Here is a 16597-nt window from a genome sequence, read left to right on the forward strand (position 1 = left end):
AAACAAAGTACAGAGCCGGAAAGTACACTTCTCAAACAATCGCACCAATAAGAGATCATTGGAGAAAAAATTAAAGGGAATCGGTCATCCCAAACTGGTCTATAAACTATATACCTTGTAGGGGATACAGCCCATATAACACAAATCACATCTTTAGTCTTCTAATCACTGCCTCCCTTCTGCAGGAACAAGCGTAATAAGATGAACTAATTTATGGTCCTCTGTGCACCCTGGGTGTGGCCACCAGGCTCAGTGCACGGGACAACCCACTGTATTTGCATGTTCCCACCTCCCTCAGTGATGATTGACAGCACTGGCTTGCCTGCGCTTTCTCTGAATACAGTGGTCATAACACTCAAGATGTGAATCACCAGTGAAGGAGCCTTTCAAAGCCAGTGAGTGGAAAGGTGCAGGTGCACCAAGACTCTTGGCCACACTATGGGCGCACCAAGCACCTAATTTGCATATCTGGTTATACATCCGCAGCGTCCAACCCGAAGCGGCCAGATGTTACAGCATAGTGGATGGGACTTCAAGAAATCTCATGCTCACTATGTGTACACCGACGCATCCGGCTTCCCTGTGGAGACGGACATGTGGCGAGTCTTTCCAGACCGCAGCATGTCTATTTATCTTGTGGAGACGCTCAGTCTCCGCAAGATAAATATCACCCGTTCAATGTATAGGATGCGGTGATTCCGCAGGGTTCAATGAACACATGCAGAATCATGTGCGTTCAGAAGCTGGAAGCGCTTTGGACGGGGCAGACATGTGCTGCATCCAAAGCGCTGCCTAATACTGACCGTGGGAACATACCCTTACATACTGATGGCCTATTCTCTGGAGAGGTCATCAACATCAAAATGGTGAGGGTACAAAACCCCAGGATCCCCATGCTCAGATGTTTGCAGCTAGCTGTGCACGGTGCACAGTCGGAGCAGCGTGGCTCCATACACTGCACAGTGGTCACGCTGTTCGGGCTGCATACAACTTATAGTAGGATTGTCGGACTCCTATCATCTGCTCAATCTGATATTGATGACCTATTTGGTGAATAAGTTGTCAATATACAAGTCATGCAGCCAAACAGGCATCATGGAAGGAGTACTGTGGTCAACCCTGCGTTATGGGTGTCAAATGGCCTGATAGTCAAGTCACTAACTGAACTACATGTGGGGAAATCCTGATTAATAATAGAAGAATCTGAAAGGGTAAAAACATTTTTTTTATATACCGCTATGTATTTATGTACCCATAGGGAGATTATTTCTATGACACAACAGTTCATCTAACAACAATGCATCATGTTAGGTCCGGTTCACACTGAGTTAATGCAGTGCATCTATAATTCCGCCTGAGCCACCGAATTACAGGGTTCAGTCAGTGTGCAAACTGCCTCTTCAGAGAGGAAGAGGACCTGAACTCTACAGCGCCACCTGTTGGAAGCAGCGATCCTACAAGTCACTATCGACCCTTTAACGAGTCTCGCAATATGACTTAGGATAAAAGCCAAATCAGGGTTCAGTCAGGAACCCCGACACAAACAGGCACAAAATACAAACATAATACATTTGAACTAAATGCACAAGCAAAACAAGTCCCAGAAGAAGCGAAGGCGAAACGCATCTCTGGCAACACGTGTAATCTCTCCTGGTCTGTATGAAATTTGCACATTTTTTTGTTATAAATGTTGCTAATAGCCTAGCTGAACTAAACAGGTTTTGATCTAGTATTCCTTAGCACGTTGCAGTTTATTTACTTCTATGAAATGTGTCCAAGACTTGATGTAATACTATCATCGGCAGCTTCTTCAAGTCAGAGTTATTCCTGGACTACCCTTTCTACCACCATCCCACTCATGCATGTTTCCTTGCACTACATGGCGGTAATACACACAGCTGACATTCTACCATACACGTACAGCAGGATTTCCTGTTTTGTCAGATACGTCAGCTCCTAGAAGGGAACAAAAGAGAAATGATTTCAGTGAGAAAAACAAGTCTGAACAGGGTAATACAGCGACGTGTAGATCCAACAAGACTACCTGATCTTATGTATGAATGTAGGAGTTATTGAGGGTTGGCTTTGAACATGCCATGGAAACAAGTATTAACTTTGACAAGTGCCTGTGGTAAATTTTAGCAGAAAAGGTTATTTTGTTGTGGAATTGTGATTAGAAAGTTTTTACTGAAGTTTCTTAAAGACGTCTGTGCGGTACAATAAGCCGCCCACAAGTTTCGTATAGCCCTGAAAAAATTAAAGTGAATCTGTCACCCCCCCGGACGTGTACGACCTATTAATATGGGCATACGGGTAATAGAAATGTCACACTAGTCCTACCTGTCTGCCTCATATTGTAATACTACCCCCTCCCATCAGCGTCAGTTACGGCCCCAGAATCCTGCACTCCCTCAGAAATACAGACCTCATCCTCGCTTCTATGGGACCTATCTATTCCTGAGGGAGTGCAGGGTGCAGGATTCCGGGGCTGTAACTGACGCTGATGGGAGGGGGGTAGTATCGTAATGAGGAGAGGAGGCAGGGATTTCTTACAGCACTGCACACCCTGGAACTTGGAAGAAATCATTTACATTTGTGACCAAAAGTATTGACACCCCTGCAATTCTGTCAGATAATACTCAGTTTCTTCCTGAAAATGATTGCAAACACAAATTCTTTGGTATTATTATCTTCATTTCATTTGTCTTAAATGAAAAAACACAAAAAGAATTGTCCTAAAGCCAAATTGGATATAATTCCACACCAAACATAAAAAAGGGGGTGGACAAAAGTATTGGCACTGTTCGAAAAATCATGTGATGCTTCTCTAATTTGTGTAATTAACAGCACCTATAACTTACCTGTGGCACCTAACAGGTGTTGGCAATAACTAAATCATACTTGCAGCCAGTTGACATGGATTAAAGTTGACTCAACCTCTGTCCTGTGTCCTTGTGTGCACCACATTGAGCATGGAGAAAAGAAAGAAGACCAAAGAACTGTCTGAGGACTTGAGAAACCAAATTGTGAGGAAGCATGAGCAATCTCAAGGCTACAAGTCCATCTCCAAAGACCTGAATGTTCCTGTGTCTACTGTGCGCAGTGTCATCAAGAAGTTTAAAGCCCATGGCACTGTGGCTAACCTCCCTAGATGTGGACGGAAAAGAAAAATTGACAAGAGATTTCAACGCAAGATTGTGCGGATGTTGGATAAAGAACCTCGACTAACATCCAAACAAGTTCAAGCTGCCCTGCAGTCCGAGGGTACAACAGTGTCAACCCGTACTATCCGTCGGCGTCTGAATGAAAAGGGACTGTATGGTAGGAGACCCAGGAAGACCCCACTTCTTACCCCGAGACATAAAAAAGCCAGGCTGGAGTTTGCCAAAACTTACCTGAAAAAGCCTAAAACGTTTTGGAAGAATGTTCTCTGGTCAGATGAGACAAAAGTAGAGCTTTTTGGGCAAAGGCATCAACATAGAGTTTACAGGAGAAAAAAGAGGCATTCAAAGAAAAGAACACGGTACCTACAGTCAAACATGGTGGAGGTTCTCTGATGTTTTGGGGTTGCTTTGCTGCCTCTGGCACTGGACTGCTTGACCGTGTGCATGGCATTATGAAATCTGAAGACTACCAACATATTTTGCAGCATAATGTAGGGCCCAGTGTGAGAAAGCAGGGTCTCCCTCAGAGGTCATGGGTCTTCCAGCAGGACAATGCATGTAGAAAAGCCGCGGAGACACCATCACGTGTTTCTCAACGCAACCAATGAATAGCCAGGTCTTTCACCAGGAAGGAACAACCACGGGAAGGGCAGCATCCAATAAAGGAAAACCACCTATGCCAAAACATGGTATCCATCCACAGACAGCTGTTTCGGGGTAGTTGGATGCTGCCCTTCCCGTGGTTGTTCCTTCCCGGTGAAAGACCTGGCTATAAATTGCTTGCGTTGAGAAACACGTGATGGTGTCTCCGCGGCTTTTCTACATGCATTTGCATACTTCCCTTAAGGAATGGGGGCAGTGTTCTGGATCACTGCGTTGAGAAACACGTGATGGTGTCTCCGCGGTGTTGGATGTTTTGGTCTCCCCGAGGTCATTCATCCTTATGTTAATAGTTCCAGCAGGGCAATGACCCAAAACACACTTCAAAAAGCACTAGAAAATGGTTTGAGAGAATGCACTGTAGACTTCTAAGGTGGCCAGCAATGAGCCCAGGCCTGAATCCCATAGAACACCTGTGGAGAGATCTAAAAATGGCAGTTTGGAGAAGGCACCCTTCAAATATCAGGGACCTGGAGCAGTTTGCCAAAGAAGAATGGTCTAAAATTCCAGCAGAGCATTGTAAGAAACTCATTGATGGTTACCGGAAGCGGTTGGTCGCAGTTATTTTGGCTAAAGGTTGTGCAACCAAGTATTAGGCTGAGGGTGCCAATACTTTTGTCTGGCCCATTTTTGGAGTTTTGTGTGAAATGATCAATGTTTTGCTTTTTGCTTCATTCTCTTTTGTGTTTTTTCATTTAAGACAAATTAAATGAAGATAATAATACCAAAGAATTTGTGATTGCAATCATTTTCAGGAAGAAACTGAGTATTATCTGACAGAATTGCGGGGTGTCAATACTTTTGGCCACAACTGTATATAAAGAATGTAACATTTTTCAGCAACAAGACCATTAATATGAGGCAGACAGGTAGGACTAGTGTAACATTTCTATTACCTGTATGCCCATATTAATAGGTCACATACGTCCTTGGGGTGACAGATTCACTTTAAAGGGGTTTTCCACTACTCAGACAGCCCCTTCTCAACCCCTATGTTCTCAGTCTTGTAAAATAATGACACCTATGCTCACCTCCAATGCCACCCCGGCAATGTTAGCACTGGCTCTCCCGAGATTGCATGACATTGTCATGGACGGATGACAATCAGCGCTGGCTTCACTCTCCTTCTGACTAATCACATAGATCCAAGTAGTGAGACAGCAGCCACAGTTCTGCCTTCCTCCAGATGTATGCGAATTGTCCGAAGGAGAGGAGAGTGAATCCAGCAGACTGGCCGCTGGGATCCCCGAAGGAGCCAGTGCTGGAACGTTGCCAGAGAGTTAGTATTTTACAAAAGGGGAAAGACAAGGACTGAGAAGGCGTGATCCGAGCACTGGACAACCCAGTCAATGAAATTATTTAATAAGCGAAAATTTACACCAAACAAAATGGTAGGTGATGCTGGGTAGTCGCAGTTTGCAGAAAAGGTTAACAGGATTTTTTTTTCTAAAGGATTAGAATTACTTTTTGATAGATTAATTCAATGTACAAAACTGACATGTGGAATAACACATGGTGGTAATATTATGCGCTTTTTATCTTGCCAAGACCAATTATACATACTGTAGATCTCCCCTAATATAAGAATTCCTGACTATAATATCACTTCCGAGTCACCAATATAACATTTGTCATTATAATCATCTCTTATCAGGACCAGGGATAGGAAGAAATGGCACCAAGGGAGTGATTCTGAAAATGCTCCAGGTACAGTTTGCCTATTATAGTAATGTAATGGTGTCTTTCTTTTTATACTCTTTATACATTTAGGAGGCCATAATGGCACAATGTAAATAAATACGTAGAGTAGGACTGCCCCATTATGAGAATGCCGTGAAGTGGCGGGGTAGCTCAAAGAATTGATCAATTGTTTGCTAAATGTCTCATATTTGAAATACAGTTAGAATTCAGTATGTGCATTTGCACCATTTGTATTGCGTTCTGACCATAAGCAGTGCTGGCTTCTCCTTTTTTTTGCATTTATGTGGGAAGGTGGGATCCTGCTGTGATTAAAGGCTCCTGAGGCTGAGGGGTGGAGAGCTCGGTCAGAGAGACTATGTATACAAATATTAAAAGACTGACATTAGGTTCCCAGCAACGAGAATCGCCTTATCGTGGCTGCCGGGTACACATGAATTGGCCAGTTTATGTATTCGCAATTGTTCCTATTTTCTGGAGCAGTAATGCAATTCATATTTCGGATCTTCCATGTTTGCACGGTACAGCGCCAGAGGGTGTTACTGTATTTGTTCCTATTTTCTACGGCAGTAATGCAGTTCCAATGTGCCGGAGTTCTCATTCTCAGCAATTCAGGGGGCACCGTCATCTTCTTCTATAGCTATGGTAGATTTTTTAGCTGACCCCATTGCACAATTGTTTTCAGACACATTAACCCTATAATAACCTTTCCCCTAATAAGTCCAGCTGCTGTTACCCCCGGGACAGAACAGTCACGTGTTTCCTCCCCGATCACTTGCCCCATCATTTGGCCAGAGGGGTGACTGTAACTATGGAGACACTCAGTGAGCAGGGATGAGCCAGGAGCGGCCGCACTCTGTATTCCTGGAGCGCCCCTCTAGTGTCATCTCTATACGGCGCCCTCCGGTGCCACCTACCTGGTACTCGTTGAGCAGCTGTTTGGACAGCTGGCTGTGTGATCCCCCCATAGTGACCTCTTCTCCAAGTCTCGGACCCCAACTTCTCCCCGCGCCTCACACTCTGGAAACTGCAGTAAAACTTCCGCCTCTACGTCACACCTGCTGCTCGGGAGACGCCTGATTTGCATATTTCATATGACCCCGCCCTCATCCCGTACATGGGCGTGACTAGCCATGGGGCTGCGGAAGGTGTCATTGTATATGGGGAGCGGGGTGACACGGCTGTGACTGACGTGTGCGGTACTGTAGGCGGCACTGTACTGTACTGCTGCTGCTGCACGGCTACCGGCCATGTGGAGGCCGCGTCCATTTCCATCACTTTCAGAGGGATGTTCCTTTTTCTCAGTTTTGACAGCTGTTATGTGGATTGTGCCCGGAATTATAGCTGCACTTTATTTAGAAGAGTATAAACGGTGTGCTAGCTCTGTCTCGTGACTCACTGCTGGGGACGGGGGTGTATTAGTACCGGCACACCCCTACAGATGTTTCTAGGTGGTATAGTCTGGCTAGGAAGTCACAGTGACCGGCCGGCGGTGTGAGACAGAGGAGAGGGAGACCCGTGAGACCGCTGGTGAGGAGACCCCGAGGGAAAGGCAGCAGGCGAGGAGACCCCGACAGAGGGGCAGCAGATGAGAATGTAGGGCAGCAGGTGAAAAAAACCCGAGAGGAGGGGCAGAAGGTGAGAAGACCCTGGGGGGGGGGTCAGCAGGTGAAGAGACCCTGGGGGTGGGGGCAGAAGGTGAGAAGATCCTGGGGGAGGGGTCAGCAGGTGAAGAAGCCCTGGGGGTGGGGGCAGCAGGTGAGGAGACCCCGGGGGAGGGGGCAGCAGGTGAGGAGACCCCGGGGGAGGGACAGCAGGTGAAGAGACCCCGGGGGTGGGTGCAGCAGGTGAAGAGACCCCGGGGGTGGGGGCAGCAGGTGAAGAGACCCCGGGGGAGGGGGCAGCAGGTGAAGAGACCCTGGGGGTGGGAGCAGCAGGTGAAGAGACCCTCGGGGTGGGGGCAGCAGGTGAGGAGACCCCGGGGGTGGGGGCAGCAGGTGAAGAGACCCTGGGGGTGGGAGCAGCAGGTGAAGAGACCCTCGGGGTGGGGGCAGCAGGTGAGGAGACCCCGGGGGAGGGTGCAGCAGGTGAAGAGACCCCGGGGGTGGGGGCAGCAGGTGAAGAGACCCCGGGGGTGGGGGCAGCAGGTGAAGAGACCCTGGGGGTGGGGGCAGCAGGTGAGGAGACCCCGGGGGAGGGGGCAGCAGGTGAAGAGACCCCGGGGTGGGGGCAGCAGGTGAAGAGACCCTGAGGTGGGGGCAGCAGGTGAGGAAACCCCGGGGGAGGGACAGCAGGTGAAGAGACCCTGGGGGTGAGGGCAGCAGGCGAGGAGACTCAGGGGGAGGTGTCAGCAGGTGAAGAGACCCTGGGGGTGGGGGCAGCAGGTGAGGAGACCCCGGGGGAGGGGTTAGCAGGTGAAGAGACCCTGGGGGTGGGGCAGCAGGTGAGAAGACCTCGGGGGAGGGGTCAGCAGGTGAAGAGACCCCGGGGGTGGGGGCAGCAGGTGAGGAGACCCCGGGGGAGGGGGCAGCAGGTGAAGAGACCCCGGGGTGGGGGCAGCAGGTGAAGAGACCCTGGGGTGGGGGCAGCAGGTGAGGAGACCCCGGGGGAGGGACAGCAGGTGAAGAGACCCTGGGGGTGAGGGCAGCAGGCGAGGAGACTCAGGGGGAGGTGTCAGCAGGTGAAGAGACCCTGGGGGTGGGGGCAGCAGGTGAGGAGACCCCGGGGGAGGGGTTAGCAGGTGAAGAGACCCTGGGGGTGGGGCAGCAGGTGAGAAGACCTCGGGGGAGGGGTCAGCAGGTGAAGAGACCCTGGGGGTGGGGGCAGCAGATGAAGAGGCCCTGGGGATGGGGTCAGCAGGCGAGGAGACCCCGGGGGAGGGGTCAGCAGGTGAAGAGACCCTGGGGGTGGGGGCAGCAGGTGAGGAGACCCCGGCGGAGGGGGCAGCAGGTGAAGAGACCCTGGGGGTGGGGGCAGCAGGTGAGGAGACCCCGAGGGAGGGACAGCAGGTGAAGAGACCCTGGGGGTGGGGGCAGCAGGCGAGGAGACACAGGGGGAGGGGTCAGCAGGTGAAGAGACCCCGGAGGTGGGGGCAGCAAGTGAAGAGACCCTGGGGGAGGGGGCAGCAGGCGAGGAGACCCAGGGGGAGGGGTCAGCAGGTGAAGAGACCCCAGGGAGGGGGCAGCAGGCAATCTGTGACTCTGATCAGAAACAGACCACAGTGGTTTTTGCAGGAAAATATCCGCAGAATCATCAAAACAATTTCCCCAGAATTCTAGCTTCAATTATCTTGAAAAGTCAGACAACATGTTTTTGCAACCCTTAGTCTTTTCATTCTATTTTTTTTGCAGCTCCTCCAAAATGTGAGGATCTGGGGCGCAATGGGGGCGTGATGCCATTGCTTATCTAATTTATGGCGAGATGTGGCGTTCCTTACTCCAGAAATCTTACTCTAGCCACTGACTGGCGTAAGATCTGGGGTGAGGCATTCACCACTTGCCTAATTCATGAAGAGGCGAGCATCATGTGACTCCACAACGCCCCCTAATTAAGACTGGCGAGAAGTCCACCAATCTTGATGAATTAGGGTCACAGTCCACAAAAAAACACAGACATGTGAACAGTCCCACAGACCATATTGGTTGGCATCATTACACTGATTACAATGATCTCTTGGGTGCTGAAATCCGTTTTGTGGTTGTTGTTTAACCCCTTAAGCCCCGAGGGTGGTTTGCACGTTAATGACCGGGCCAATTTTTACAATTCTGACCACTGTCCCTTTATGAGGTTACATATTGTACTTCATGATAGTGGTAAAATTTATTTGATATAACTTGCGTTTATTTGTGAAAAAAATGGAAATTTGGCGAAAATTTTGAAAATTTCGCATTTTTCCAACTTTGAATTTTTATGCCCTTAAATCAGAGAGATATGTCACGCAAAATACTTAATAAGTAACATTTCCCACATGTCTACTTTACATCAGCACAATTTTGGAACCAAAATTTTTTTTTGTTAGGGAGTTATAAGGGTTAAAAGTTGACCAGCAATTTCTCATTTTTACAACACCATTTTTTTTTTAGGGACCACATCTCATTTGAAGTCATTTTGAGGGGTCTATATGATAGAAAATACCCAAGTGTGACACCATTCTAAAAACTGCACCCCTCAAGGTGCTCAAAACCACATTCAAGAAGTTTATTAACCCTTCAGGTGTTTCACAGGAATTTTTGGAATGTTTAAATAAAAATGAACATTTAACTTTTTTTCACACAAAATTTATTTCAGCTCCAATTTGTCTTATTTTACCAAGGGTAACAGGAGAAAATGGACCCCAAAAGTTGTTGTACAATTTGTCATGAGTATGCTGATACCCCGTATGTGGGGGTAAACCACTGTTTGGGCGCATGGCAGAGCTCGGAAGGAAAGGAGCGCCATTTTACTTTTCAATGCAAAATTGACTGGAATTGAGATGGGACGCCATGTTGCGTTTGGAGAGCCCCTGATGTGCGTAAACATTGAAACCCCCCACAAGTGACACCATTTTGGAAAGTAGACCCCTTAAGGAACTTATCTAGATGTGTGGTGAGCACTTTGACCCAACAAGTGCTTCACAGAAGTTTATAATGCAGAGCTGTAAAAATAATCATATTTTTTCACAAAAATTATCTTTTCGCCCCCAATTTTTTATTTTCCCAAGGGTAAGAGAAGAAATTAGACCACAAAAGTTGTTGTGCAATTTGTCCTGAGTACGACGATACCCCATATGTGGGGGTAAACCACTGTTTGGGCACATAGCAGAGCTCGGAAGGGAAGGAGCGCCATTTTACTTTTCAATGCAAAATTGACTGGAATTAAGATGGGACGCCATGTTGCGTTTGGAGAGCCCCTGATGTGCCTAAACATTGAAACCCCCCACAAGTGACACCGTTTTGGAAAGTAGACCCCCTAAGGAACTTATCTAGATGTGTTTTGAGAGCTTTGAACCCCCAAGTGTTTCACTACAGTTTATAACGCTGAGCCGTGAAAATAAAAATTCTTTTTTTTCACAAAAATGATTTATTAGCCCCCCGTTTTGTATTTTCCCAAGGGTAACAGGAGAAATTGGACCCCAAAAGTTGTTGTCCAATTTGTCCTGAGTACGCTGATACACCGTATGTGGGGGGGAACCACTGTTTGGGCGCATGGCAGAGCTCGGAAGGGAAGGAGCGCCATTTGGAATGCAGACTTAGATGGATTGGTCTGCAGGCGTCACGTTGCATTTGCAGAGCCCCTGATGTACCCAAACAGTAGAAACCCCCCACAAATGACCCCATATTGGAAACTAGACCTCCCAAGGAACTTATCTAGATATGTTGTGAGAACTTTGAACCCCCAAGTGTTTCACTACAGTTTACAATGCAGAGCCGTGAAAATAAAAAATCCTTTTTTTTCCCATAAAAATGATTTTTAGCCCCCCAAATTTTTATTTTCCCAAGGATAACAAGAGAACTTGGACCCCAAAAGTTGTTGTCCAATTTGTCCCGAGTACGCTGATACCCCATATGTTGGGGTAAACCCCTGTTTGGGCGCATGGGAGAGCTCGGAAGGGAAGGAGCACTGTTTTACTTTTTCAATGCAGAATTGGCTGGAATTGAGATCGGACGCCATGTCACGTTTGGAGAGCCCCTGATGTGCCTGAATAGTGGAAACTCCCCAATTCTACCTGAAACCCTAATCCAAACACACCCCTAATCCCAACGGTAACCCTAACCACACCCCTAACCCTGACACACCCCTAATCTCAACCGTAAATGTAATCCAAACCTTAACCCTAACTTTAGCCCCAACCCTAACCCTAACTTTAGCTCCAACCCTAGCCCCAACCCTAACCCTAACACTAGCCCTAACCCTAATGGGAAAAGGGAAATAAATACTTTTTTTAATTTTATTATTTTTCCCTTACTAAGTGGGTGATGAAGGGGGGTTTGATTTACTTTTATAGCTTTTTTTATATCGGATTTTTATGATTGGCAGCTGTCACACACTAAAAGACGCTTTTTATAGCAAAAAAGTTTTTGCGTCTCCACATGAGACCTATAATTTTTCCATATTTTGGTCCACAGAGTCATGTGAGGTCTTGTTTTTTGCGGAAGGAGTTGATGTTTTTATTGGTAATATTTTCGGGCACATGACATTTTTTGATCGCTTTTTATTCCGATTTTTGTGAGGCAGAATGACCAAAAACCAGCTATTCATGAATTTCTTTTGGGGGAGACGTTTATACCGTTCCACGTTTGGTAAAATTGATAAAGCAGTTTTATTCGTCGGGTCAGTACGATTACAGCGATATCTCATTTATATATATATGTTTTGGCGCTTTTATACGATAAAAGCTATTTTATAGAAAAAATAATTATTTTGGCATCGCTTTATTCTGAGGACTATAACTTTTTTATTTTTTTGCTTATGATGCTGTATGGCGGCTTGTTTTTTGCGGGACAAGATGACGTTTTCAGCGGTACCATGGTTATTTATATCCATCTTTTTGATTGCGTGTTATTCCACTTTTTGTTAAGCGGTATGATAATAAAGCGTTGTTTTTTGCCTCTTTTTTTTTTTTCTTACGGTGTTCACTGAAGGGTTTAACTAGTGGGACAGTTTTATAGGTTGGGTCATTACGGACGCGGCGATACTAAATATGTGTACTTTTATTGTTTTTTTTATTTAAAGAAATGTATTTATGGGAATAATATTTTTTTTTCTTTATTTAGGAATTTTTTTTTTATATATATATATTTTTTTTTACACATGTGGAATTTTTTTTTTTTTTTTACTTTGTCCCAGGGGGGGACATCACAGATCGCTGATCTGACAGTTTGCACAGCACTCTGTCAGATCAGCGATCTGACTGACAGGGCTGCAGGCTTACCAGCGCCTGCTGTGGACCCGGAAGTACTCCCTGCAGTACCCGGATGCAGCCCCGCGGCCATTTTGGATGCGGGGACTGCAGGGAGGAGACGCTCGGTACAAGGTGAGCACATCGCCTTGTACCGATCGTCTCGGGGAAGCCCGCAGGGAGCCCCCTCCCTGCGCGATGCTTCCCTGTACCGCCGGTACACTGCGATCATGTTTGATCGCAGTGTTCCGGGGGTTAATGTGCCGGGGGTGGTCCGTGACTGCTCTTGGCACATAGTGCCGGATGTCAGCTGCGATAGTCAGCTGACACCCGGCTGCGATCGGCCGCGCTCCCCCCGTGAGTGCGGCCGATCGCATATGACGTACTATCCCGTCACTGGGAATTAAGTCCCAGGTCACCTTGACGGGATAGTACGTCATATGGGATTAAGGGGTTAATGTTTATTTTCAGGTTTCAATTAATGATGTGCTCCTGCTCCGGGGCAGGGCTGTGGGGGGATTCATGTGTATGGCTTCTGTCAGGTCACTGATCCCTCACTGACCTGCCCCCTATTTTACATAGTGCATAGAATATTGTGTGGCTTAAAAAAATAAAAATCATCAAAATGGCGGTTGTGCCTGCGCTGTACGATACATGGCTAATATGCATGCATGCATTTATGCTTTAGACCTATAGTAATTTTTTTTGTTTTACTCCACATTAGCTTCATCAAAATGATGGTGGCGGAACCTGCGCAGTCTCATCTATCACATTCTGATAGATGCTACTGTGCAGGTGCCACCGCAAGCGCCATTTTGCGAGAGGAAAAGAAACAATTGGTGGCGCATGTGCAGTAGCATCTATCAGAATGTGATAGATGCTGCTGTGCAGGTGCCATCTTGCTAGAGAAAAAATTGACTCCATCAAAATGGCGGCGGAACATGATAGATACTACTGCGCAGGCGCCGCCAGTTCCATTTTGCTGAAGATAATGTGGGGAGATAAAATGCATAAATTAATTTATGTGTATTAGCTGGGTATCATGCTACAGCGCGGGCACCGCCACCGATGCCATTTTGCTAGATGTATTTTTTTTTCTAGCCCCACAATATTCTATACGTTATGTAAAATAGGGGGCCAGTCAGTGAGAGATCAGTGACCTGTCAGAAGCCATACACATGAAGCACCACTTGAAGACCCCCACAGGCCGCCCCGGAGCACGGGTATATCATTAACTGAAAACTGAAAATAAAGATTAAACAACAACCACAAGACGGATTTCATCAACCAAGGTATCATTGTAATCAGTATAACGGCGCCGACCTGACACTGTCTGTAGGTTACTGTGCACAATCCTGACAGGTTCACTTTAATGAAGCTGACATTTTGTAGTCTGATCTCCTTATGTGATTGATCTGAACAAGATATGATTTTTTTTTTTGCGCACCCATAGACTTGAGTAGACAAGTTTCTTGCAAAATACAAGAGAGCATAGTGCATGCAGCAATCTTTTCCACAAGGACATTCGATCCCTGTGGACAGCGGTCATATGAACAGCCCTATTGAATAACATTGGTCTGTGAGGTCAGTTTTTTTCATGGGCAGCATTCAGAAGGAATACATGGTCGTGTGAGTGTAGCTAATAGTTTGGTGAGCGCAGTATTTCCCAGGACCACTTACATGGCACAAATACTACATGTACAAAAGTGCTGGAGATTTCTCATCAATCAGCCAAGAATTACAATGTATCCATAAAAATCGAATACTTTATGGTTAATCCGAATGGGATTCGATTTTTTGCGCCCCCATAAGCTTGAATACAAGTTTCATCTGACACATGGAGGAGACTAGTGCATGCAGATTTTTTTTTTTTTTTTTCCACGCGTAGATTTGGTCAGGGAAAAATAAACCGCTTATGTGGATGGCCTAATTGAGTAACATTGATCCTAGTGCTCTCCGTGTGACATTTTGTAGGCGGGTGCTCGAGGAACATGTTTGAGTTCCCGCAGCCGCATGTTTCGCGGCTCTTAGCCAAAAAACATGGAGGCATTGCCAGACACGAGCAGTGCCCGCATGTACTATCTGCATACCTGAGCATCCTAGGCAGACTCGAGTAACGAGCACTGGCGCTCCTCAATAGTTCTGTTGCTTTTTTTTTTTTTTTTTTTGAGGCGACATGGTCATCAGATGCACTGAGAACGTCTACACTTAGGCTATGTGCACACGTTGCGGATTTTGTAGCGGATCCGCCACTGTGGGTCCGCAGCAGTTTTCCCTGAGCTTACAGTACCATGTAAACCTATGGAAAACAAAATCCGCAGTGCACATGCTGCAGAAAAAAACGCGCGGAAACGCTGCGTTGTTTATTCTGCAGCATGTCAATTCTTTGTGCAGATTCCACAGTGGTTTACACCTGCTCCATTATAGGAATCCGCAGGTGTAAAACTGCAGGTGGAATCTGCACAAAAACCACATTAAATCCGCAGGTAAAATGCAGTGCCTTTTACCTGCGGATTAATCAAAACAGCTGCTAAAAAATCCGCAGACCTAAAAAATACATGTGCACATACCCTTATGGCTTGCTTCAGAGGCCACATGTAATGAAGAAATAATCATTATTTGTTTTTCAGGGTCCATACATATGTGCGCATGCTGTAGGTAATGGAAACATGGCTTTAAATCAATCATCTGGATTCAATGGAGCGATAATGGAAGAATACAGATATACAGAAGAAGACTTTATCTTGCCGGGGATCACATGGCCAAGGAGGAGAATATATACAGAGGACAAAAGTTTCATTTCTGATTTTGATAGAGTGCTGCAGTCTAGATGGGTAGAAAAGATGGAGCAAGGTCTCTTCCGCTATCCACTGTGGAGCTTAGAAACCAAAATTTTACCTGGTTCTGTGAAATATGTAGCACAGCTTAATGTCAAGAGGGGCATAGAGAGGAGGAAGCCTCAGGACATAAAGAGCATCCAAGAGAAATTCAACCCAAGCCAATTCAATTTCAATAGAATGAAGCATGAGGAGATTCTATTTCAGATGGTCAGATCTGAGGAAGTGTCTACTGGAGCACCTACAGCTAGAGACCCTAATTCCGGTTTTTCCCTGCCAGGTAGAAGGCATAGCCGTACTTTAGTGGTAATTAATGTAAGCCCTCTTGAATTTGGCCATGTTTTATTTATACCAGACCCATCATTGTGTTTGACTCAGATTTTGACCCCAGATCTGACATTGCTTGGATTAGAATCCATACTTCTCAGTGGTCACCCTGGTTTTAGAGTTGGATTTAACAGCCTTGGTGGGTTTGCATCTATTAACCACTTACATTTACATGGATTCTATCTCGATGAAGAGCTACTGATTGAGTCAGCACAGAGCAAACCCCTGATCCCCAATATTCATTTCCACCAACTTGTTAATTTCCCAGCTCCAGGTTTCTTTTTTTACACTGAAGGGAAAGACCTGATGTCTGCCTCCCAGAGCATATGCCGAGTGACAGATTATTTTGTAAGTCGAAACATTGCGCACAATATGTTTATGACAAGAGGTAGTAATCCAGCCAACACTGCGTGCCAAAGAGAAGGGATCCGTGTAGTCATATGGGCAAGAAAGTCTTGTTTCGGTGCGAAGGAGGAGTCTGCATTTAATGTGGCACTTTGTGAACTTGCCGGTCACTTGCCCTTCAAGAGTGAGGAAGATTTCAGTATTCTAACTGAGGAGTCTGTCATCGGCATTGTAAAGAGTTATCTCTTTTCAGATGAAGAATTCAATTCATTATCCTTGGAGTTGGTAGAACATTTCATGACTTGACCAAAACTAAAAATGTTACACCAAGACAACAATATCATCCACATTATTAATTGTATCTGTGCTCCAAATATTACCTTACCTGCGAATTACAATAGTCCAAATATCACGGCCTTTCAATAAAACTTTTTTTAATGGTTTAGCCATTCTTTGAGAGAGAGGGTTCACGCTGAGCTTTTTAACGTATATTTTCCTGGGTGACCTTTTTTCTGCTTTAGCCCTTTTACCCCTCCAAGCCTGTTTTCATCCATGACCAGGCCAAATTTTATAATTCTGATCAGTGTCACTTTATGTGGTAATACCTCTGGAACGCTTCAGCGGATCCTAGTGATTCTAAGTGTTTTTTCATGACGTATTGTACTGCTCTGTTACATCTAGATGGCAGG

The 16597-nt window shown here is 46.1% G+C and overlaps 2 protein-coding genes across 6 annotated transcripts in view; one reads left to right on the forward strand and one right to left on the reverse strand.

Moving 5' to 3' along the window:
• The window catches only part of CIB1 (calcium and integrin binding 1), a 33779-nt gene extending 27059 nt beyond the window's left edge, over positions 1 to 6720 (reverse strand). Inside the window, exons 1-2 of one of the 3 annotated variants that reach the window (XM_077263535.1) lie at positions 6440 to 6720; positions 1922 to 1956 (exon numbers count right to left, since the gene is read on the reverse strand). In XM_077263535.1, coding sequence (XP_077119650.1) covers positions 1922 to 1956; positions 6440 to 6490 — 86 coding nt within the window. In that variant the 5' untranslated portion in view covers positions 6491 to 6720. Of the gene's footprint in view, positions 1 to 1759; positions 1957 to 6439 lie in introns of all 3 variants that reach the window. The other 2 variants (XM_077263536.1, XM_077263533.1) reach the window with 2 other exon arrangements.
• Positions 6721 to 6774: 54 nt separating this feature from the next.
• Positions 6775 to 16344, forward strand: GDPGP1 (GDP-D-glucose phosphorylase 1). 3 transcript variants are annotated; one of them, XM_077263531.1, is made up of 2 exons: positions 6775 to 6894; positions 15030 to 16344. In XM_077263531.1, exon 2 carries the CDS (start codon positions 15069 to 15071, stop codon positions 16212 to 16214), a length of 1146 nt encoding a protein of 381 aa, XP_077119646.1. In that variant the 5' UTR covers positions 6775 to 6894; positions 15030 to 15068; the 3' UTR covers positions 16215 to 16344. The 3 variants fall into 3 exon arrangements, with proteins under 3 accessions (XP_077119646.1, XP_077119647.1, XP_077119645.1); XM_077263532.1 differs by lacking the exon at positions 6775 to 6894 and adding an exon at positions 6991 to 7160; XM_077263530.1 differs by lacking the exon at positions 6775 to 6894 and adding an exon at positions 6991 to 7052.
• The last annotated feature ends 253 nt before the right edge of the window (positions 16345 to 16597 follow it).

Source organism: Ranitomeya variabilis, chromosome 5, assembly GCF_051348905.1.
Source record: "Ranitomeya variabilis isolate aRanVar5 chromosome 5, aRanVar5.hap1, whole genome shotgun sequence".
Lineage (NCBI taxonomy): Eukaryota > Metazoa > Chordata > Amphibia > Anura > Dendrobatidae > Ranitomeya > Ranitomeya variabilis.